Below are 22,500 nucleotides of genomic sequence, written 5' to 3'. Positions count from 1 at the left end.
GAAATAATCCTGTGTGGCATCATAACCCTCACTGCTGAACATGACAGAGAGCTCTGCTGAAAACATCTAGCACAAGAGTGTGTGGAATAAGTTAAACAAAACGTGCCAACACAACAGCTTACACCACAGCTGTGAATGACAAACCGAAGTTGCATTGGTAGCTTGGGCTTGCTTGGAAACATGCAGTGTAATGTTCATTTTGTGTTCAGTGAGGTCAGTGAGGGTAGGGAGGTCTATTCTGAAGAGCAACTGTGCTTAATAATTATGGTAACTGAATATGATGGCGAATCCAGTTCAAAACATAACTTCCACCACACCTGAACCCTACACTTCATTCTAACCTTAACCCTTCTATTACGCTTTCCCAAAACGTCCACCTGGTCCAGGTTCGCTGTGTTCATGACGTTTCTGTGTTCTGTGAATCAAGCTCCTCGGTAGAGGAAATTAGCGTCATGTGTAGCTGGTGACTCTACCAATTAACGTGGCAATTAATAGAGGCCCTTCTGCGGGTCCCTTTAGTGGACTCATAAAGGGAAGTTAACCTGTCGTGATAAAATACCCACTCGGTTGTCAATGTGGATGTGTGTGTGTTTGTGTGTCAGCACAAAGTTGTGGATAGAGTTTCCTCATTAGTAGTGTCTGTATCAATAATTCAGGGCTGGGCCTTGTTGCGCTCAATGGCCCAAGCGCTAATGTGCTGTCTCTCCCAGCAGGCCTGGACCTGAGCAGGACTTTAATGGATGTCATGATGAGAGGGGGAAATAAGAGCCATGGGATCCTCTGTCACCCATAGGTTCTCAGGCGGCCTGTGTGTGTGTGTGTATGCGTGTGCGTGAGTGTGTGTGTGTGTGTGTTGGTGGGTAGGTGGATGAGTATGAGTTTGTGTGTGTGTGTGTGTGGTTAGATGGGTGTGTGTGTGTGTGTGTGGGGGTAGGTGGGTGAGTATGAGTTTGTGTGTGTGTGTGGGGAGGGGGGGGGGGGGTGAGAGAGGTGAGAACCCCAGGGTGGCCACAGTCTCAGGGTAAGCAGAGAAGCTATCAGACAGGTGTGAGAGCAGCAGAGAAGCATGAGAAGGCTGAGCAGAAATGTGAAAAGCGTATGGAAAAAAAAGAAGTTTCATTCCTTCTCCTCCACTCTTTTTCCTCCATTCTCTTCATCCCTCTCCCTCACACACACACACACACACACACACACACACACACACATTCACTCACTGTAAAGGTTCTCCTCAGAGCGCTTACTCAATCACTCTCGGAGCAGATCAATCAAAATCTGGTGCGGTTGGTTTGACAGGCGCAGCAGCAGGCGGTCAAGTTCCCAACATTCAAAAGGGTCACTTAAGCCAGTGGTTTTCAAAGTGGGGGCCGGGGCCCCCTGGGGGAGCGCGGGGGGGTGCCAGGGGGGCCTCAGCAAGTTGGAAGGAAAAATAAAAGCAACAAATAAATACATTTGAAAATGTTAACATATACCTATTACTATGAGGGTTGTTATACAATGCCATTATAATAATGTGTCGCATATCTGAACAATTTTTACACACTGTATGCTCCATCGCGAAGTGTTTATGGCTAAAATAATTATTAGGATTAGCTTAATGTATTTTTATATTTGCCGTAGTATTCACGATGGGTTTAATAACACATCACTTGGGGTCCTAGTGGTATTTGGGGGGCCTTGTCGTGGAAAAGTTTGGGAACCCCTGGCTTAAGCAACAGCAAAACCACAAAGCCTGCACTGGACTTCATCTCTCCTCCCGGAGAACACACTCATCATCATCCACACACAAATGCTTTCTCCATGATAAAGACTCACACACTATTTCTGTGCAACTGCCAGTGCATTCCCAAACACTCATGTTACAGGAATGAAGGCTCACATATCACACGTTTGTGTCTATTGTTCTCTGTGTTCCAGAGACATATTCTTTACCTGCACGCAGTGTATATCACATGACTCTCACAGCCTGAGAAACTGATCTCAGATCTGCAGAAATAGAAACAGAGAAAAGAACTGTGGTTTATGAGGACTGGCAGCTTCTACACCAAAAGTGGAAAAGAAGCGGATAGTCCAAATTGAGGCAGGATTAGTCTTCCAGGACATTGTCACACACACACACAGACACACACACACATACACACACACAGTTTTGACTGGGGACAGCCCGAGGTCTCAGCTCTCCACCTTTGATTTAAACCAGGAGCCTCTCCACCCTTTAACTGAAAGACTCTTGTGAATCATCCGAAGGGTAGGACCTCCGTTTGACGAACCTCCGCATATACTCCGGAGGTTCTATCTGAATTATATCTGAAAGCCCTTAGTCTGTTGGAGCAGAGTAGGGGGGAGTGGAGGATCTGGACTTTTTACTGCCTCCTCTAATTAGTTGGCAGAAAGCAAAAGGTCCTCAGCGAGATCATGGTTTCAGCATCAGTCACTCCTCGGAACTTCTTGCTCACGGCGCTAAGCCCAGCGCACATTAATAACGCGGCCGAGCCCTAAGACCCGGATTGGATTTTTTTTTAGACTGGGCATGTTCCCCTTTCCCGAGCGCTCCTTGAGCCTGGGCCGTGCCTTGCTGGGTCTTGCCCTGGTTGCGTGCCGTCAGCACAGATGCCACGCAGGGCCATGCCAGGCCATGCCAGGGCGGAAACCTGAAGACAGGATGCCTGCGGCCGTGGGTGACGGAAGGTGGCCCCAGGGTGATCCCAGTAATCTCTCTCTATCCCTGACGCCAACTGGGAGGACATATATATATCTTAGTGGGGAGGACAGAGGAGGTCAGGGTGGAGGGGAACGGGAGGAAGAGAGAGAGACAGATGGGGCTGGAGGACAAGACGAGAGGCTTCCATGGCCACCCTCCTTCCGGCGAACACCATCAGCCAGCGTCCCTCTGCATTGTGTGCTGATGACGCACACTGTCTCTGCACAACCCTCCATGCATTCTCAAACACTCGCCGCCACAACAATGGAATCTCACAGAGCACCAGTGCTTTTCTGTTGACTTCTGTCTCCCCCTACTGGTAGAAATACAGCATCACAACCTTCAGGTTTCTCTGACACACACACACTCTCTCTCTCTCTCTCTCTCTCTCTCTCTCTCTATCTATCTATCTGTCTGTCTCTCTGTCTGTCTCACTGTCTCTCTAACACACACACACACACACACACACACACACACACACACACGCACACACACACACACGCACACACGCACACAAACACTGCAGAGGACTTCGCGCTCTCCTGGAGAGCAGTAGGTGGATGGCCTCCAGCCTGGAAATGAATCCATGGAAATGGAGACATCTCTGCCACCATCAGCCGGAGGAGGGTAAATACAGGAACTAGCTGGACAAGCACACAAGGGATTACTCTTGGCACATCAACCTTCCCACATTAAGACATAAAGCAGGAGTTTCACATAGTGCAGGCCACACTGTAAAGCGCTATAATATGCACAGGGAAATGTAATCACAGAAGCAGGGGGAGGTATTTTTAGAGGTGGCCTGCAGTGTAGGGTTGCATAAGTTGGAGAACGAGACAGACCCTTTTAGTGGTATGGGTGCTATCTTTATGATCGGTAAATAAACTTTTTTTTTACACATTGTAAGTAGTTGTAATGTAAGAGTTGGTCATATAAAATGTATGTGAAGTGGTATGCACACAATTTCAATGATGTTTAAGATTTTCTTTTTTTACTTTGAGCATGCTTTGTGCACACATTAGGCTTTTCTTATTTCAGTTTTAAATAGCACAGCTTCTTAGAAGTCCAATGAAACTGAATTTCAGCAACGGAATTTGAGAGCCCCATGTTATGTCCCTTCACTGCTGTTATTTCACTGAGATATGTGATATCTATAAGCATACAGCATAAATCCTCTTACTACCTTGACATAGTGAAGCTAACAGAATTATCCATCAGCTAGCATTATGAATGCACACATGCACAAATTAACAAATTTTCAAAACAAGAGAAGCCACTGTCAGTCACTTTGTTTTCAAGAGATTAGTCAGCTAGCCTGCTGTGATGCTCTGTTTGTTCTGATCACTCTTCTTAAATCAACTTGGTTTTTTTTTTTACTGAAAATGTCAAATGCACTATTAACTTCAAGTAATACTGTGAACTGTCAACTGTCATTAAAATCTTCTTCATCCTACAACCCGCATGCAAACAACACATATCTAAAGCCTTTTTTCACAAGTTCAACCCCCCAAAAAAGAAATGAGGAATGTTTCACCTTTTCATGTTTAGTGGGTCAGCCTGACTACCCTTCCATGGTATTCACTGTCCCTTTCAGCCCCTTAAAATGAGCGCCTTAACAACTGCTCTACATTCCACCCAGGAGCATAGGAGCTTCATGTTACCCACATTCATGATGGCTTTGGGTGTGAAATGAAACAAATTTACACCTAGTGCAGGAATAGGAGCCTCTGGTCTCCTACCCTACCCGGGCTCTGCGCACGTCTGTGTATTTGGCCCTCGGGTCCTCCAGCGTCCCTCACAGGCCGCCTCTAGTCCGGGCTAGCCTTCCTCTCCCCTGCCCAATAAATTCTGTCAGCTCGTTTTATCTTCTTGAAAAGACTTTGGGTCATTATCTGTGCCCTGGGCACACATCATACATCAGGGCGGGAGCCTGTCCTGACGGCAGGGTGGTGAATTTAGAGAGTGCTTAGAAAGGTCAAAGTGGCAAGGAGCAGGCAAAAAAGCTGGAGCTGTGTTTGCGATCACACTGAGCCAAACTGTGCTCAGGCTGGGGAAGCACTGTAGAATATCATTTATGAGCCTGGGAAGCATACATGCTCTCATCACCTATCTTACACTAATGTTAGTCTTTCCATATGTCTGTTTGTCTATATATCTGTCTCGGTCTGAATGTAAAGATCTCTCTGTCTTGTTATCTATTTAGCTTGCTATCTGTCTGTTGGTCAATGTGTGTTCGTATGTTTGAGTTTACTTCAGTCTACACATAATCTATTGAAACAACGTAGAATGGTGGAACTAGGGTGAGATTAGATAGGTTAGGATTGCATTACGTTTGTAATCTCGTCAGTAGTTAGCGAACCCGGAGTTAATTACAGAAGACTGTTAAGAACACTTACCAACTGTCCCCCTACCAGCTCCTCCAACCCCAGCACGAATAATAGATTAACCAAACGTGACAGTACAACGAATCCTTGCGATACTGGGTAGGAGGAACTGGTAGGGGGACAGTTGGTAAATTCTGTAATAAACTCCTGGTTCGCTAACTACGTTGTTGGAGCTTTGTTTTATGTATAGGGACCCTGAGCAAGCTACTGATGAAGCTTGGTGTTGTTTTGAACAATATTACTGGTTAAAAAATGCTATTTGGGGAGCGTTTAGCTCACCGCCCTTAGCTAATCCACTGTTTGCGATTTGGGACTATAGTGTACTAGGGATACCTCTGTAGTGGTTGATCAATAAAAAATACTGTCTCAACGGCTTATTTGATGTGTTTTAAAGGTTGTATCAGCGATAGCGGGGTAACGTCACTTCTGTTGATGTTCAAACAAACAGAGAGCTAGCTCGCTACTCCCTCCCCCTCTCTCCCATGCAATTGAAACTCTCCTAAACGTGCATCTCGTTGGTTATTGGTTGGAACACTTTATTTTGCCTTTGAGTGGTTGCAAACACTTGTTGGTAGCAATTGTTTTTGTGTACAGATCTTGGAGCCTAGGCTGCCTACAGAGATGCATTTTTTTTGCTTATGGGGCAGGCAGCTAGCAGATCGTTAGGAAAGATTAGATGAATGTGATCATTTATGTTTGGACCTTTTTTGGGCCTGAAATCTCTGACACAACCTTTAATGCAGAAAAAGACCCTGGGGTCAATTTACGCCGGAGTTACACTTTAAAAGACATTCTAGTTGCAACCATATACAGTCCTTTTACCAGTTTGCTTTTAAAAAAAAGACATTTCGGTTTGGGCTGCTTGGTAGACTACTACAGTGATGACACGCGTCGCTCACCAACAAATGTTGTCAAGGAAACACGATAATCTGCAACGACAGAGTGACTGAGAAAGTAGGAGGCCAGCTGTTGGCCCCCTTGTCCAGCATTCTCAGATAGCCAAAAGCAAAGCATGGGTGCCCCTGGTCAAACAGTAAACATCAAAATAAACCTCCAGTCCAGATACCCCAGATGCCTAAACACACTGAGGATGTGTAGGATATGTTTGGAGGGAGGCCTATGAGTCGTTTTGCCTGCCCTTGAAAAACACTGTCAGCAAACTGGGGCTTGGCTTATGAGTATCAATTTGCAGCCCCCATGGATGATCAAACTAAAATAGAATATTGATCAGGCAAGATGGGATAGATCTCTTGAAAGGTGAGGCAGGCTCCATGACAGTGTGTAAGTAATGTATGGAACTGGAATTATGCAGCAACTGTCAAATTAATTTACATAAATTTGCCTCGCGTCTAAACACCGCAAAGGTAGTGGATTTGCACTTGAAAACCTGCCATCCACCTCTTTAAGAGCTGATTTGATTGGACATGAAATAGCATGAAGTGAGGGCTCATAACAAAATATAAAAGTCTTCAGATGACCAGGAAATGAGTCCTAACTTTTTTGCGTAATGCACAACTATGGATGTGTGTGTGTGTGTGTGTGTGTGTGTGTGTGTGTGTGTGTGTGTGTGTGTGTGTGCGCGCGTGAATGTTCCCCCTATTTGGCACAGCCCACCTCTCTGCGTGTATGAATAAAATGTGGATGTTGACTGTTACCCTCTCGCACAGCGCTGCTAACTTCACACCTTAAGCAGAGGACACAGAGGCTCCTGACGGCATTACTGCCTCCGTGGCCCAGCCTCTGCACCCGGACCACATCAAACACACACACCACTAGGACACATACATACTCATACACCAAGACACACACCACATGTCCCACCCCTCTGCACCCAATGCAATTTGGCTTCCGGGCTAATTACTCAACTGAAACAGCTAATTGCTTTTTTTTAGAAAAAGTTAAATCTTTAGTAGACCAAGGAGGGGTAATAGGAGCTATTTTTTTAGACTTAAAGAAGGCATTTGATACCATCAATCATGGGGTACTTTTATCCAAATTATCAACTTTTAACTTTTCTTCCTGCGCCATTAATTGGATTGAATCATACTTATCAAATAGGTCACAGTTTGTCCGAGTGAAAAACCATCAATCACAATCGCTTGGCATACCCACAGGTGTCCCACAAGGCTCTATATTGGGTCCACTCTTATTTTCACTGTATGTAAATGATTTGCCAAATGTCTGCCCCGATGCCAACACTCAAATGTATGCAGATGATACAGTGATCTTTGTGCACAGCAGCAGTGCAGTTCAGGCCGCAAATCAGTTAACAAGCTTGATGCAACATATCACTGCATGGTTAAACCAAAATTGTTTACAATTGAATATATCCAAAACCGTGTGCATGTTTTTTAGCAAGTCAAAAAAACATTTTACAGAACCTGATGTATTAGTGGCAGGGGAGAGACTGCAAGTAGTGTCTGAGTTTAAGTATCTTGGAGTACTTATTGACAATCAGTTATCATTTAAACCTCACATAAAAAAGGTTTGTCAACGAGTCAAGTTCAATCTGGCAAACTTCAGACACATCCGCAACTGTATGTCAACTGAGGCTGCAATAATGTACATGCACTCAAGTCCTTGATAAAAAGCCCAGATATCATCACCACTGTCCATTTTTTTAAAAATATAAGATATTAAGTTGGGAAAATTTGGCGAAATACACTAACTCCTGTTTAGTGTATAAGATTATCAGTGGACTGGCTCCTCCAGTTCTAAATCAGTTTGTAAAAACAAATCCACCCACTTACAGATCTACACGTAGCGCAGTTAGAGGAGACTGTGTAATTCAACTGAGAAAAAGTAGTTTTGGCCAATCTGCTTTTTCTATTAGAGCTGCACATGACTGGAACCCAATACCATCCTATATTAGAGACATGAAAACGTATGACATATTCAAATCCAACCTAAAGAAGTGGCTAATCAGCAACCAGACCTGTCAACATTGAACAAAAAAACACAATAACCACCGCTATTGACTCTGCTTGCCAGTTTTACCAGGCAAGCAGGTATCTCTCTCTATCTGTCTGTCTCTGCACACTTGCCATCCCTGCCCCATGCTCCTTCTTCTTCTCTTTTCTTTTCCCTCCCTCATTTTATTACTTATTTTCACTTGTTTGTCTTTTTTATAGTACATCGTATGTGTAAAGTGTTGTTTTATCTTTCAGGTCTGCAATGATGTGTGTAGAGTTTCTTGTAGGCACATCTGGCCTGTTAACATCGGCCCATGGACAACAGATGCAAAATAGCCATTTTGGCTAATTCTGGCGCATTTACATTTTTATGTTCATTAATGTGCACTGTCCATGTCTAAGTAAACCTTAAATAAATTAAATAAAATACCATATCTCACAGAAGAAAGTTCTCTCTCATTTTTTGGGTTTGGCTCAAACATGTGTGTTGTTGTCAGACTGCAGTTGAGTGTCTCCTGACCCCTGACCCACATGCTCCACTCAGGGGGACGAGCAAACACCAGTAACCATATATACACATGTGAGTGGCATCTGGTGGCATTTGCTATCAGAGATAACCAATGCATTCACTGTGTAAATACTCATCACTACTCATGCACAGATCAAATCCATGCTACGCACATGAGCATGAATAGACATGCGTGTGTGGGCCCATGGTGTGAGAGTCGTACCCTGGAACATGTGTGGTGGGTTATCAGCTCAGTCAGAGGCGCTGCTCTGGATTTGGGGGTCAGAGATGAGTCTTCAGGGGGCTTTCTGGAGGGGACAGGTGGACCTGTCAGCCCCCTGCTAAAGGAACTGCTGGGTCAAACTCCTTGAAGGATTAAGAATGCGGGCAGTTGGGGTGACTATATTTAAACCTCTCTAAATTCAATTTATACCCCCAGAATAGAGCGGGGCAGCCAACGTAGGAACAGAGTGGTGCATTCTGGGTGATTGATTAATTTCCTCTAAAGAGAGCACATAGAGACTTAAATGAGTTCGGAGATGATTTGGGAAATCATCGAGATTTACCAAAGGGAAGCAGGTAAATGCAACAAAGATCTTGATGGTGACGTAGATTTTAAAGTTCAACAGATTGTTTTAATTGCTCCCCTAGGCCCTCCAATGTCATTCTGTCACAGTCTGTGCCAAGTGTTTTTTATGACAAATAGCACTGAACTTCTTGGATTGCAAACATCACCAAATGAGATGTGCACAATTACAAACACCAATGAGTGAGTCAGTGAGACAATGCTGTTTGCATTGTACTGTGCATGTGCTTTGCATTAAACAGTCGTAAATTGTTCATCTGCCATACTGAAAGCCTAAGTTGCTTTCAACGATAACCCAGTTTCATTTTTCCCAGCAAATTCAGCAGAATATATTCCCTGCCAACTTAATTCTATTTTTTTACTATCATTTTAAGACTTCACTTAAAAGCAAAGAGTTGACAGTTTCACTGTTTAAATTATTCCACAAATGTGCATCTCCAATGCTTTCAATTGTACATGCAAAAGCCTGTCTGAGCAAGCAGAAGAGATCAGGATGTGCTTACCTGAGCCCCACATGAATGCTCTTTCTCTTCTCTCTCTCTTTCTCTCTCTCCTGTCTCCACACACTCAACTCCGCACGTCTCCTCTCCTCTTTGCGGATCGGTCCAGCCACACAACTATTTCCACACGCAAATCCTTTTTGGCATGAACGGCGGCTTCTCCCGAGGACCCCCGTGAGAAACGGAAAATCACAGAAGAAGTGGCTTCCCGGTCAGAACTCCGGTCCAGCTCCTGGAGTCAGAGCGCGAGTCTGTCCCACACGAGCAAGTGCACAGCCACAGCAACAGCAACACGGGCCATGTGAGACTGACCGAAGACAGAAACTACAGACATCACTTCTGTCACTCTACCTTCCCCCTCTTTCTCCCTCTCTCTTTTTTGCCCAGTCTCTCACACCACAGTGAGAATACAGAACAGAGTGTAGGAGATTCCAGCGGCTAATCACACGGGGATCTTAATAAGTGTGGACAACTGTGCTAGCGAAAGGGAGAGGTGAACAGAGACAGGGAGAGGGCGAGGGAGAGAGAGGGAGAGACAGGGAGGGAGGGAGGGAGAGAAGGAGGGAGGGAGAGAGTCAAGTGTCAATGAAGGCATGGAAAGGAACAGAGATACTCTTTGAGGGGAGGGACAGAAACATAGGCTGCTATTAGGAAATACAGTCACTGCCTTCTAAATGTCAATACATCCACATCCATCATGGAGGTCCACGAGTGGTGTATTAAAAAGGGGATATCTCTCCATCTAAATCCCAGTGTAAGTTACAGGGTTCAAACTTTACAGTGTAAGATTAAAGTGAGACAGGAGTGAAGACAGAGAAGGACAACAACACACAAATAACAATTTCCACGGTCGTTTCCAAGCATCTGAAACAGATTGGGGAAAATTCCAGTTGACAAAAAACTATGCAGATAGAGAGCTGTCACTGTCCAGAAACATGTGCTGCTAGGTCTCAAGCTGATAGCTACAACCCACAAACACACCTATTCACACACACACACATGCCCAGACACACACAAATACACCTATTCACACTCAAACACACACATTCACACACACACACAAGGACAGATGACTCCCAAGTGGCAACAGAGACAGCAGCTGAGTCTCAATGTGAACTCGGAAACGCCCACGTATTATTCACATAAAACACTGAAAACAAGTGCGATCAAAAGATTCCCTTAAAGGCCCCCTTCTCTCTGTCTGTCTCTCTCTCTCTCTCTCTCTCTTTGTCTGTCTGTATCTCTCTCTATCTGTCTGTCTCTATATCTCTCTATCTGTCTCTCTCTCTCTCTCTCTCTGTCTGTCTCTCTGTCTGTCTCTCTGTCTGTCTGTCTGTCTCTCTATCTCTCTCTTTGCCCCTGCTGTTTGAGTCGTGCTCATTCTGTGCTCCTCAGCAGAATCACACATTATCGGGAATATATTTGTGCTCGGCCCGCGTTCAGCACACCACCCAAGCTGGGCAGGACGGAGCCCTCCACTTCCCCACCCCCCACCCGGAGAAGGGCAGGGGAGGAGAGAGGGCAGTTTACAGCCGTAAGCACATTTCAGCTGCACAGGGAGAGGGGATAGAGTTACAGGAACAGGGTGACAGTGACAGTCGTCCGATCCTTCCTCCATAAACAAGTCTGGGAAGCTCACACCACAGACCATTAAAGTTGTCGGCCGGTTTGTCAGTAGCCATCCAGGGTTCCCCAGCGTCCCCTCACCTGCAAGTGTGCATGACTTGCCCAGGCCAGAACCTGGGTGGAACTGTTGAGAAGTCAGGTCTTGGGGTCTTTAGAGGCCCCACTCTGGGTTTCTGTTACTGCAGAAAGATCATGTGATGCTAATTACGTGCAGCCATGTTACTGCTTGCCTCGTCATGCTATCTCAAATGTGTTTGTGTTGGCTCATGTTTTTATGTGAACTGGCCCACTGGGCCTGTACACGTCACCTCAGTGCAACATCTCATTCTGCCTGTTTTGCTTTGCTCTTTGCTCTCACAGTAGCCTAATTATGCCCTGTATTCATTTAAAAAAAGCAGGGTTGCTGAGGCTTTATATCACATTATTTGAAGGCTATCACACTTATCCACCAGATGGAGACAAATCCTTCAGAAACGTTAAGAATCATGTAACTGGACATAATGTGACCTTCTCTGGACTTTGCTGTCGTGGAATACAAATAATTAATCGGACAAAAAGCATTACATGGTTGGTTTATAAAAATGCATAACAATATAAAAATAGGGCATATCAACCACTAGCCCTGCATAGGTCTCTAACATCAAGCCTCTACAGCTAACGTTTCAGGATTTCGTCAGATTTTAAAACCTCGATGCCCTAAAGACATTTTCATTAAAGTAGGCCTAGCATGTGTGATGTGGAAGTAATCCGTATTCTAGGCCTACCTAAAATGCAGGTCAAAGCAGAATGGACTTCCCGCTCCGGACTGCCATACCCTAATTAATCAGCTGATAGGGTGGCATTGGCTATAAATGTCATGGCGTTTACCATAGCATAAATTCAGTTCAGACATGGACAATATCAAGTTAATGATATCTCGATTTCACGCTTTTGATCAAATGTACAGTTACGAAAAAAGGTTACAGACTTTCTCCGACTGGCCATTTCGAGAGGACTGCTTGTGCACTCCAGAACAGGTGAGCGCATTACTGTACCCGGTCATGCTAAAAAAAAACAGTGACTTCCAAAACAGCAGGTTGTATGAGAATATGAATGTTTTGGTTAAACGTGTGCGACAATCTGTGTAGGCTTACTTGAGCGTGTAATATTTTGAAAGTGATATCTAGACGGCACGGTTATTTATATGTGAGCAGGTGCTGGGTTCTGTTACGTTTTGTCGAGCGTCTTGACCTGTTCTTCGACTCCACCCTATTTTCGAAGATTAATGGTGTGTTGACAGCACTCCAAACGGTCACACGACGTATATTTAATTACAAATGGTGTTTAGGTAGGTCTACGTGCCTCACGATTTCAGGCAAACTATATGTAGCTGGCCTTATGGCTACTACAAGTTGTTCACAAGTTCAGTTCACCTCTAGAGTAGGCCTATGCATGTCTACTTACTTCCCTCAGATGGCCAAAGCTGGATTTGTCCATTGTCCAAGCGAGAACGAGCCTGATGTGGCCTGCTGCTTCTTCTGCCTGAGGGAGTTGGAGGGCTGGGAGCCACAGGATGACCCCAGGTATGGCCGTATGGGCTGTAGTGTTCAGCAACAGGGCCTAGCTCAGAGTTCACTGGGGGCGTTCAGTTAACTTCTATACCCATTTGGCATTGCAGCTTTCAAATCATTGTAATAAGTACAATCTTTTAATAGGAAGATTTCTGCAGGTTTACAGGTTCTGCAAGGCCTTCAGGCTCATGGTTTGAATTGGCACTACAAAAATTTGAACAAAGCATTGTTTAACCACAGCAGTTCTTTAAAACGACATATTATTATCGTTATACTATCTGTGGTGTAATTTGTAAGTATTGTGATTGGGGTAGGCTGTTTCATCTCCTCTTTTGCACGTCCAGGGCTGAACACATCAAGCGAACGCCTAACTGCCCCTTCCTGCTGATGCAGAAGGACCACAGTGAAATGACCCTGGCTGACTATCTGCACCTTAGCAAAGAGCGACTCAGCCTTTTCATTGTAAGTCCTCCTAGATGCCTCCTTACAGGAATAAAGACATTAAATGAAGACTCCCAGTTGGTATACACGATGTTATTAAAATTAACTGGAAGAGGCCCTTTGTGCATCATCTTTGCTGTTGAGCTATAAAGTCTGCTGTCTATTTGTCTTGACAACTTTCCCCAAACAATTTTGTTTTTGCTCTGTATTCCCACAGACAAAGTTGTCACACATGAGGATGGCACACTTTCGTGACAGTGTGGATACGGCAAAGAAAAACATCCAGAAAATGTAATTTTAATGTTCTTGTCCTTGTAATTTGTTAATTGTTATGGTATGTGTTCTTACTAATATTTACATCAATTAAAAATGTACACTTTTGTAATAAGTGGCTCTTGTAGTGTTACAGTTTTTGCATATTGCTTACACACATTTTGCAAAATTTGGCTTATTATGTCAACTCCTGTATAAGACCTAGCACTTGGAGATAAACAACTCGCATCTATGCCAAAATGAAACACTGCAATAAAAATTCAACAATCCTTTCTAAAAATATAATTATTGCCACAAAACTATACACGCATGCACCGTTTGAGATCAAATCAACAGCAACACACTGATGTGTTTTATATGAAACACTGCAGTCTTTGTGTTTCTATTTTTATTGTTTTCTCGGACTCTGTCTTCTGTGAAACTCAAAAGCAGAATTTCTGCAATAATCAACTGACACTTTTTGCAACAAGTTTTTTACAAAAACAAATATTCTTACGGAAACGAATAAAAGTAGAATCCCACTACTGTAAGTGAATGTACTCTAAACAAATAAAAATGTAGCCACAAAACAACACTGACAAGAACAAAAATTACTGGAGAAATGGCTACTGGGGAAAAAAAAGTTGTGTGTGCCATGTCCACGCTTGAACTGACCCCACCTCAATGTCTCTGCATGCCCCTTCCATTGCTTGCAAAAAAGGCATGCAGGTATGTGGTTGGTGGTCATATACTTTTCATTGGCCTACTGAAAATAATTATTTTGAAGGTTTTAGAAATTGGGACTAAAGGGGCAAATACAGAACTGTACATGGGCACTCGGTGTAAAACATACTTGAACAGTACTGTACACAATAACTTACCTGAAATTGGCAGCCGTGGCCTACTGGTTAGCACTCTGGACTTGTAACCGGGTTGCCGGTTCGAGCCCTGACCAGTGGGCCGCGGCTGAAGCGCCCTTGAGCAAGGCACCTAACCCCCAACTGCTCCCCGAGCGCCGCCGTTGAAGCAGGCAGCTCACTGCGCTGGGATTAGTGTGTGCTTCACCTCACTGTGTGTTCACTGTGTGCTGTTTGTGTTTCACTAATTCACCGATTGGGTTAAATGCAGAGACCAAATTTCCCTCACGGGATCAAAAAAGTATATATACTTAAACTTACTTATACTAAATCTATTTGTAGTGCTAAGCCTCAGGCTGATTGGTTTTAAGTTTTCTCTGTACGTGTTTTCAGGTGTGTGTGGGTTTTACCAATTATCAGACGGGCTTGCATTTTGAATAGAAGTGTCATCTCAATGATAACAGGAGATTTCACTTTTGAACAAATTGTGTAATGTAAGAAATCGTGTGTAATGTTTCGCAATAAGTGTGTGGCAGAATTGCAAACAATTCGCAAAGTGTTTACGCTATGGTTACACAGTGTTTAAAGTATGCTTCAAGAAGTTTAGGTATTGAGGCTTTGGTCTAAGCATTCGATTTTAGTGTGTAAGCAATGGGCAAAACCATAACTGAGCACGTCACACCTGTGGTGGTGCATTCTTTACTATTTTTAGTGCAATTAAAAACCACAAGGTGGTGGTGTTGTGTCCGATATGTTTCTAAATGGAAGTGATGTGTGGTGCCTCGACATGGGCCCGTCTCCCAACTCCAGGCTTCAGCATTTCTGTAACCCAAGTATGGAAGGGTGAATGTGTTTATCTCATACTTCTATGTAACCTGCCTGCCTATGTTTTGGGAGTCCCCCCTCTACCCTCCTCTCATCACAACTTGACCCTGGCCAGATGGTCTGAAGCCCCTCCCTCTCAATACCAACTGTTGCCTCAGTAACATCTGTTCCTCTAGGCTCAAGCCTAGTCTGGGATGAGGAGGACGAGTGAAGGCAGGACCTGGAGGCAGACTAGGTACCAGGGGCTGGAAAAAGGAACTGAAAAGGTGAATGTTGGCATGAGCATTACGGCGGAGGTGAAGGAAGTACCCAGGCCCCGAGTGGGTGTATTGACAATGTGTCAGATGTTTTCACAAAGATATTTTGTGAACAAGTGGAAGCTTGTTTTTTTATTCTTTAGATTTTGATCATAAGAAGATCTTTGTTATCTATGAGATATGGCTGTATGTGTGTGTGTGTGAGAGAGAGAGAGAGATGGGGGTAGGGTAGGGATTAGTGATCCTATCCCTTCTCCCCCTTCCTCTGTCCTGGATTAATGTCTAATGCAACACTCTGGACACTGAGCCCTGATCAGCTGCTTAATTCTCCTTTATCCCCCTGCTACAGAGCAAATAGGAAAAGAAGACATTTTCTCCAAAAAAATAAATAAATAATAGATGATATAACCTCTAAGGATTGAAGTGGAGGCCTTCATGGAACCAGTATGGTTTGACAATGTATTTAAATTAAGACGGTTTACAACACGCAACACGCACTGTTTTATTTGCTATATTTTCTGTTCTCTGCTCGTTATTATGATAATGTAGGCCTGTATTTAAATGCATGATGTCACTGTCCCTATAGGCCATTGGTTGGACACTGCAGTCATCTATGAGTGACTGGTGTGCGTCGGGCACCACACGTCCTCCACCATTCGCGCGTGGCAGCCCTCTAGTTGTGGCAGATGGAAAAACGGACAGATGTTCCCAACAGAAACTTTACAACCTGAGACTCGCGTTGGGCCCCATCTGTTGCTCTGGAGCTCAGGCCCTCCCTCCACTCCACTCTGCGCGCCCTGCGGGCCCAGGACCCTCCCAGGCGTGCTCCCAGGCACCCAGCCCCACCTCTCACCAGTCCCCAGGGACGCCTTCTCCACCTCAGCCTCCCCTCTCCCACAGCTCCCCACCCCTCCGCCCATCCTTGTCCACTTACTGGAGATTGGGCTCTTCAGCGTGGAATGCTGTGGGTGGTCATAAAACAGCCTCATCTCGTGACGAGGTGGGCTTTTTTAGAGAGGAGTTTGGTGCTCTCTCTCTCATTTAATCCCATCATCCAGTAAAACTATACAGGCCTCAAGTTTGTCATTCAAAACGTTACGTTTGGTGGAGTAGACCAGATGAGGTTTAGCAGGACATTACATGGGAGAGATGGAAATGTGACACCTGACTCTCACTAGACTAGTCACTGGACATCTATGTAAGTTTGGTACAGGGAAGGCTTTCTTGTATTCAGGGCCGTAGCCATAGAGTCAACATTGGAGGGGACCAAATGTCCCATATACCATATGTTCAAAGATGTCATTATGTTTATATATGTTTTCTTTTAAAATGGTAATAGTGTTCCATAGCCCTGCTCTTACCCACCTGTGTTATTCTGTCTAATGGCATTGATTAGGGATGAATAAATTACAACCATAACTATAATGATATATGAACAAAAATCTATGCATTGCTATAGAAAAATAAATCCAGATATTGGGGCAAAGTTTGCCAAGTTGACCAGATGACCATTGTTCAATGTGATCGTGTGAACGGTATTAAAGCCCAAACATCTGCTCCCTAGACTAAACTATGACACTTTTTAACTGGTTAAGTCCTTTTTTCCTCTTTGCTCCTTCCCTCACTCAACCAGGCCACCTTCTAGATAGATAGATAGATAGATACTTTATTGATCCCCAGGGGAAATTCAAGAAAAGAAATTCTATGGTACACTACACAATTTATATCATGATGTATGCTCTCTCTCTCTTTCTGTCTGCTACTCTGAATGCGCCAAAGTGTAAACATTAGAAATCAAATGTTTCTTGCATGATGTTCAGGAATGGGCAACTAGTAATTTCTGATCAGAATGGCAAACAAGAAATATTGATTCATTTTTTGCAGGTCCTGCACTTAGTGCAGTATTTTGCAGATTGACTTGCTTTCACTAAAAATGTTTGCTCCATCTTCATGCAATTAAGGCCTTGTTTGGTATATTTAGTAATATATTATGTGTCTCCACAATTACAGTTCCAGCGCAGAAAGACTATACAACCCCTGGAAAAAATATGGAATCACCACTCTTGGAGGATGTTCAATCGGCTGTTTTTTTAGAAAAAAGAAAGAAAAAAGACTGAGTCACAGATGTGCCTCAAAAATATGTTCCTGTAACAGATGAACATTCTGGCTTGTAGTAGTTTAAGGCAGTTTATTTTTTAGATTGTGTAGAGAAAAGAAATATGGAATCCCTCAATCCTGAGGAAGAAATTATGGAATCACAAACCTGACACATCATAATTAGTACTTTGTGGCACCTCTCCTGGCTTTTATGACTGCTTAAAGATTTCACTAATGTAAAACAGTATTCGTCATCAATCAGGTTTCAACTTTGTCAAACAGCAGTTGACAGATCAGCTATATAGGATGGTGCCTTTTCTTCAGTTTGCACCATACATTTTCAGTGGGATTGAGATCCAGACTGTTTGCTGGCCATGTCATTGACTTGATATGTCTTTCCTGAAGGCTGAACGTTTTAACATTCTCCTCTTTTTTATTTACAGCACCCCAGGCCACCTGTAAGTGTGTGTGTGTGTGCGTGTGTGCGCGTGTTAGTTCCTAAAGAGACAATGTCATCACTTTCAACGCACAGAGTTTGTGTCTACCGCGACTGGCAGAGGAGAGACAGGTATGTGCTGAAGAGTTAGCCTGATGTAGCCATGTTAATTTCAGGCTGGCTTCCAGGCTACTGATGAGTAGCCTGCACTAAATGACAACTGAAATGGACAAGAGACAGATATATAGGAAGTAGTAGTAAGTAAAATAGACAAGCAACAAACAGAAGCCTTCCCTATTGACAGTCACATTTAGTGTGTGTGTGTGTGTGTGTGTGTGTTGATGTGTTTAATTGTGCCCTCAAAATATACAGTATCATGATTACGGCCTTGCCTGTCATACCAGGTCATTGCTAACCTGGATAACACCAAACCCCATCTCATTGAGTGTCGAATGTCTATCAAATGCGTCTGTACGTAGCTCATGACGGCTTCGGTGTGTCGTCATCGTCTTGCTGTCACCCTCCGTTCTGTGATTGGTTCCTTCGTTGAGGTGAAAACGAAGTCCATGGAATCCAGGCTGCCTAGCAGCGTGAATAAAATTGCGTGCGTAAGGCAGCCTGGGAAAACCCAGGCTAGGTCATTGCATAGGTGATTCTACAAGATCTATATCTGCAGTCCTCATGCAACTAACTAGTTTGTTCTTGCTTGGCCGGACCTCACTCCTGCTAGACACTTCCATCACTTCCACCCAACCCCCACTCCTCTCTCATAAACATGCAGGAATCAACAAAATCATTCAGCACTCCATTGCTCCCATCCCTGCAAATATGTATGTATGCACCCATGTCCTCACTTGCCTCTTTGTGTTCTATTCCACATCCTCCATAACTCTTCTTCTTTCTTTCACTCATTCTCTCATTCTATTTATCTAAGATGGCAGAAGGGCTTGCTGATTACTCTCTCTCTCTCACACACACACACACACACACACACAAACACTCTCAAACACACAGACAGATACACACATATACTTACACATGCACATACACATCGTTGGGCCCTCCTACCTTACTTTCTTTTTGTGCCTTCCTCCAAAGGGACCCCCATCTGTCCCTGCTCTCTGGCCCATTGTGAGGCCTCAAAGCCGGGCAGGCTCCACAATGCAGTGGGCGTGTGGAGAGGGGGGGGCGGCAGGGTAAACACGACAGCATCCAGATCCCATTAGAAGCTCTTTAACTCCCGACACCCCGGCACCCGGGCTCCCCGCGCGCCGCACTCTCCCACTCCCAGGAGGCGCAGCTCAGCCCCCTCGTCCTGCGGCCCTCTCCCCGCATTGTCACCTTCCTTTCAGACACGGCCCTCATTCAAAAGTCTTTAGCCTCACCTCGCTGGGCCATATGTCAGACTGTCGCCGGCGTAGGTGAGCTCCTTTCAAATGTTCCGCCACCTGCTCACAGCCCTTAAGTTGCCCACTGGGTGACTTTCTAGCCGCCACATATATTTAAACAGCTCTGCTTTTATACAATAACCAGCAGATGATTTTAGCAATAAGGTACAGCGAAATTGTTTTGGAAAAGACTAGTAACCTCATACTTTGGACTTGATGATCTGTTCTGCTCAAAGTAGTATTTTTTGTATGTAATACTTTATTTACCTGTATTCAGAACAAAAGTTGCATTCTCATTTATGTTGCTTTTTATTTGTTTTGTTGTCTGTCTTATATGTCTTGGTGTCACGGGTACGCTGGCGACTACGCCGCTCCGTCTGGCATTTTTTGTATTTGTTATTTTTTAAATGTATTTGTCATATCTTGATGTCATGGGCACGCTGGCGACTACGCCGCTCCATCCGGCATCTTTTGTCTTGTTGTTATGTGTTTTGTTTGTGGAGCGCTTTGGGTTGCACTCTGTGCATGTTAAATGCGCTTTAAAAATAAAACGGACTTGACTTGACTTGACTTGGTAGGTAATGTGATGGGCTATTTTATTACTCAGGGATTGATTTGGGGTTTCTTCTTCTGACAAGTAATGACTTCTAGTAATCACTTTGGGCTGTTGCATAACAGAAGTTTTAGAATGTCAGAGTTATAAGATGGGATGATTGTCCCTGCAGAGTGTAACTTAATGGAGACCTTCAATAGGGAGATGACCATCAAGTGCAGGTAAGGCAGTGTGTTTGAGCTTTAGTGCCGGACACAAATTCATCCTTCCTCCTTGTATTGTTGCCTTGCTTCACTCCCTCTCTCTCTCTCTCTCTCTCTCTCTCTGTACTTCTCTTGTTCTCTCCATCATCTTCAGTCTTTCCCACCTTTTCTTGATTCCAGCTGCTCCCCTTCTTTTCTTTTTTTCCCTCTGGTACCAGGCGTCTCGATTTCATGTGGGCACCACCTTTCCTCACCTGGTCCCTCTTTGTGTGTGTGTGTGTGTGTGTGTGTGTGTGTGTGTGCATATACACTATGTCTACGTTTGAATGTGTATAACACACATTTATGTTAAGAGTGTGATCCTATTTGTGTACATTCGTGTTTATGAGTTCATGTGTGAGTTGACTGCGTGTGTGTAAGTGTGAGCGTGCGTGTGTGACGTGTGACTCAGGAGGAGGAAGGATCACAGCGTTAGCTGCAGCTTAAAGAGTAGGAGGGATTATTGCCGCACAGACACTGATTAAAGCCTTCCAGCCTCCTATGGCCCCATTAATACAATCTTAATCACAATGCTTTATCCCTGGTCCTGCCCCTGCGGATCAGGACCTTTCATTTAGTGGGAGCCTGTGTTGTTTGGTCAGTGGATTAGTGCCAACCACAGACAAAAAAAATAAAGGGAGGAGTAGAGAGGGAGAGAGGGAGAGAGAGAGAGTAGGGAGGATTCAGACTGCACTTTAATGTCCCTACATCCACTCCTCCACATCTATCCATCCCTCACTTTTTTATTTTAATCACAGCTCAGATCCCTGCTCGGCTCTCCTGTTCAGCATGGAACAAAAGGGGATTGGTCCAAGAGAGGGATCGGGGTCACAGCTGACTTGAGAGCCGGGAGAGGGGGATAATGAGATGGGAGACCCTGTTGTTCGTGTGTGGGGTTGTGTGTCTGCATAGGTTGGGCAAAGTTAAGTGTAAACAGTCTGGAATATTCAAAGGAGCAAAGTAGAGCAAGTCCCAGTTTCTTGTGCTGAACAGTTTAGCTACGCTATGCACACAGAAAACAAGTTCACATGTTTATCAGACATCTCTCAAGTTATGATCTCCCAGTAACAATTATCTAATGGTGCTTTAATCAAACCCTTTGTTAAATTACAGATAAGTGGGAGAGGTACAGTACAAACAACACTGAACACATTTTTAATGAAGCCCGTTTTGTCAGAGAAGAGGATGGTGAGAGTGGCACTGTTTGTCGTCTGAAGAGGGAGCATCACAACTTTTTTTGTGAGGTAATGTAGGGCTGTCTCTAGGGAGCGAGGCCCGGTCAGACGTGTGTGTGTGTGTGTGTGTGTGTGTGTGTGTGAGAGAGAGAGAGAGAGAGAGAGAGAGAGAAAGAAAGAGTCACACTTCTGCTACTCTAGTGTTCTCAGGGTGAACAGTGGGAGACTAACTGACTGATTGACCGGCCAGCTGATGGATCTCAGGCCCTGTGGTTTGCCTACTACCTGGTTCATTTTGTGGAGCAGTTCTGTACACACACACAGACACAAATACAGGGACACAATATCTCTGCTCAAAATGACACACACACACACACACACACACACACACATAAACATTATTCAAATTCACAGTTTTGACCCTCACAGTCACACACAGACAAACTCTAACATACATACTATATGGGTCATTCTGTGTCAAATCAGACAAAATGGTCTAAGATTTTGCTCAAAGTTTGTCTACCTAATATTTAGGTCCCAAAACTAAGACCTGTAAAATATTTTTGTTAAATTCCAATGTTTTAATATATTTTTCACCCTTGATTTTGTATTATATTTACACTCTCAGAAATTGTCTTGGCCATGTTTGGTCATTAAAATCTTGAAAAGAATTATTCTCAGCCTGTTCAAACTTTGTAGGGTGGAAGACAGACAAGTTCTCAGTATGACTGGACCGTTAAAAGTGTGTACTGCATGCCCATTAGTTATATACAGTATAAGGCCCTATGGATCAAAATGCAAAACTGTTGACATTGAGGGTCTTTAAACTCATTTTTTGTATCCACATGATACCAATCATTATTTTGTCTGCAAATACAATACTTTATTAATGTTGAACCAAGATTTGAGGTCTCTGCAACAAATGCACATAAAAATATTAAGGATAAAACAAGGTGTGATTGCATTTTTTGGTAATGTTCATAGGACTAAATGGTATGTGGGGTAGCTATTAGGAACATGAAAATCACCGTGGAAATAGTTCAGTGTATAGTCATTTTGTGTGTAAAGTGTCAATGATGTAATGTTTCATTCATACATAAATACACTTACTTGGTTACATTGTATACCAATGCATTTTCATTCTTGTCCCTGAAGCAAAACAATGATTTTGACTCTATTACCTTATCTATGGTACAGCATTGGCACTTTGTAC

The 22,500-nt window shown here is 43.9% G+C and overlaps 2 protein-coding genes and 1 long non-coding RNA gene across 3 annotated transcripts in view; 2 read left to right on the top strand and 1 right to left on the bottom strand.

Moving 5' to 3' along the window:
- Positions 1-10,122, bottom strand: part of znf385a (zinc finger protein 385A) — a 76,514-nt gene extending 66,392 nt beyond the window's left edge. The window contains exon 1 of the mRNA XM_042096907.1: positions 9,592-10,122. Coding sequence (XP_041952841.1) covers positions 9,592-9,604 — 13 coding nt within the window. The 5' untranslated portion in view covers positions 9,605-10,122. The remainder of the gene's footprint in view (positions 1-9,591) is intronic.
- Positions 10,123-12,021: 1,899 nt separating this feature from the next.
- On the top strand, positions 12,022-13,593 carry birc5b (baculoviral IAP repeat containing 5b). The gene is made up of 4 exons (XM_042096918.1): positions 12,022-12,230; positions 12,667-12,776; positions 13,109-13,226; positions 13,423-13,593. Exons 1-4 carry the CDS (start codon positions 12,105-12,107, stop codon positions 13,498-13,500), a joined length of 432 nt encoding a protein of 143 aa, XP_041952852.1. The 5' UTR covers positions 12,022-12,104; the 3' UTR covers positions 13,501-13,593.
- A 3,205-nt stretch (positions 13,594-16,798) lies between these two features.
- Positions 16,799-22,500, top strand: part of LOC121712858 — a 17,845-nt gene continuing 12,143 nt past the window's right edge. The window contains exon 1 of the long non-coding RNA XR_006032665.1: positions 16,799-16,882. This is a non-coding gene — a long non-coding RNA (uncharacterized LOC121712858). The remainder of the gene's footprint in view (positions 16,883-22,500) is intronic.

Source organism: Alosa sapidissima, chromosome 7 (genome assembly GCF_018492685.1).
Source record: "Alosa sapidissima isolate fAloSap1 chromosome 7, fAloSap1.pri, whole genome shotgun sequence".
In the NCBI taxonomy this organism is placed as follows: domain Eukaryota; kingdom Metazoa; phylum Chordata; class Actinopteri; order Clupeiformes; family Clupeidae; genus Alosa; species Alosa sapidissima.
Note: the sequence above shows the minus strand (reverse complement) of the source record. Positions and strands in the feature narration are given on the sequence as shown.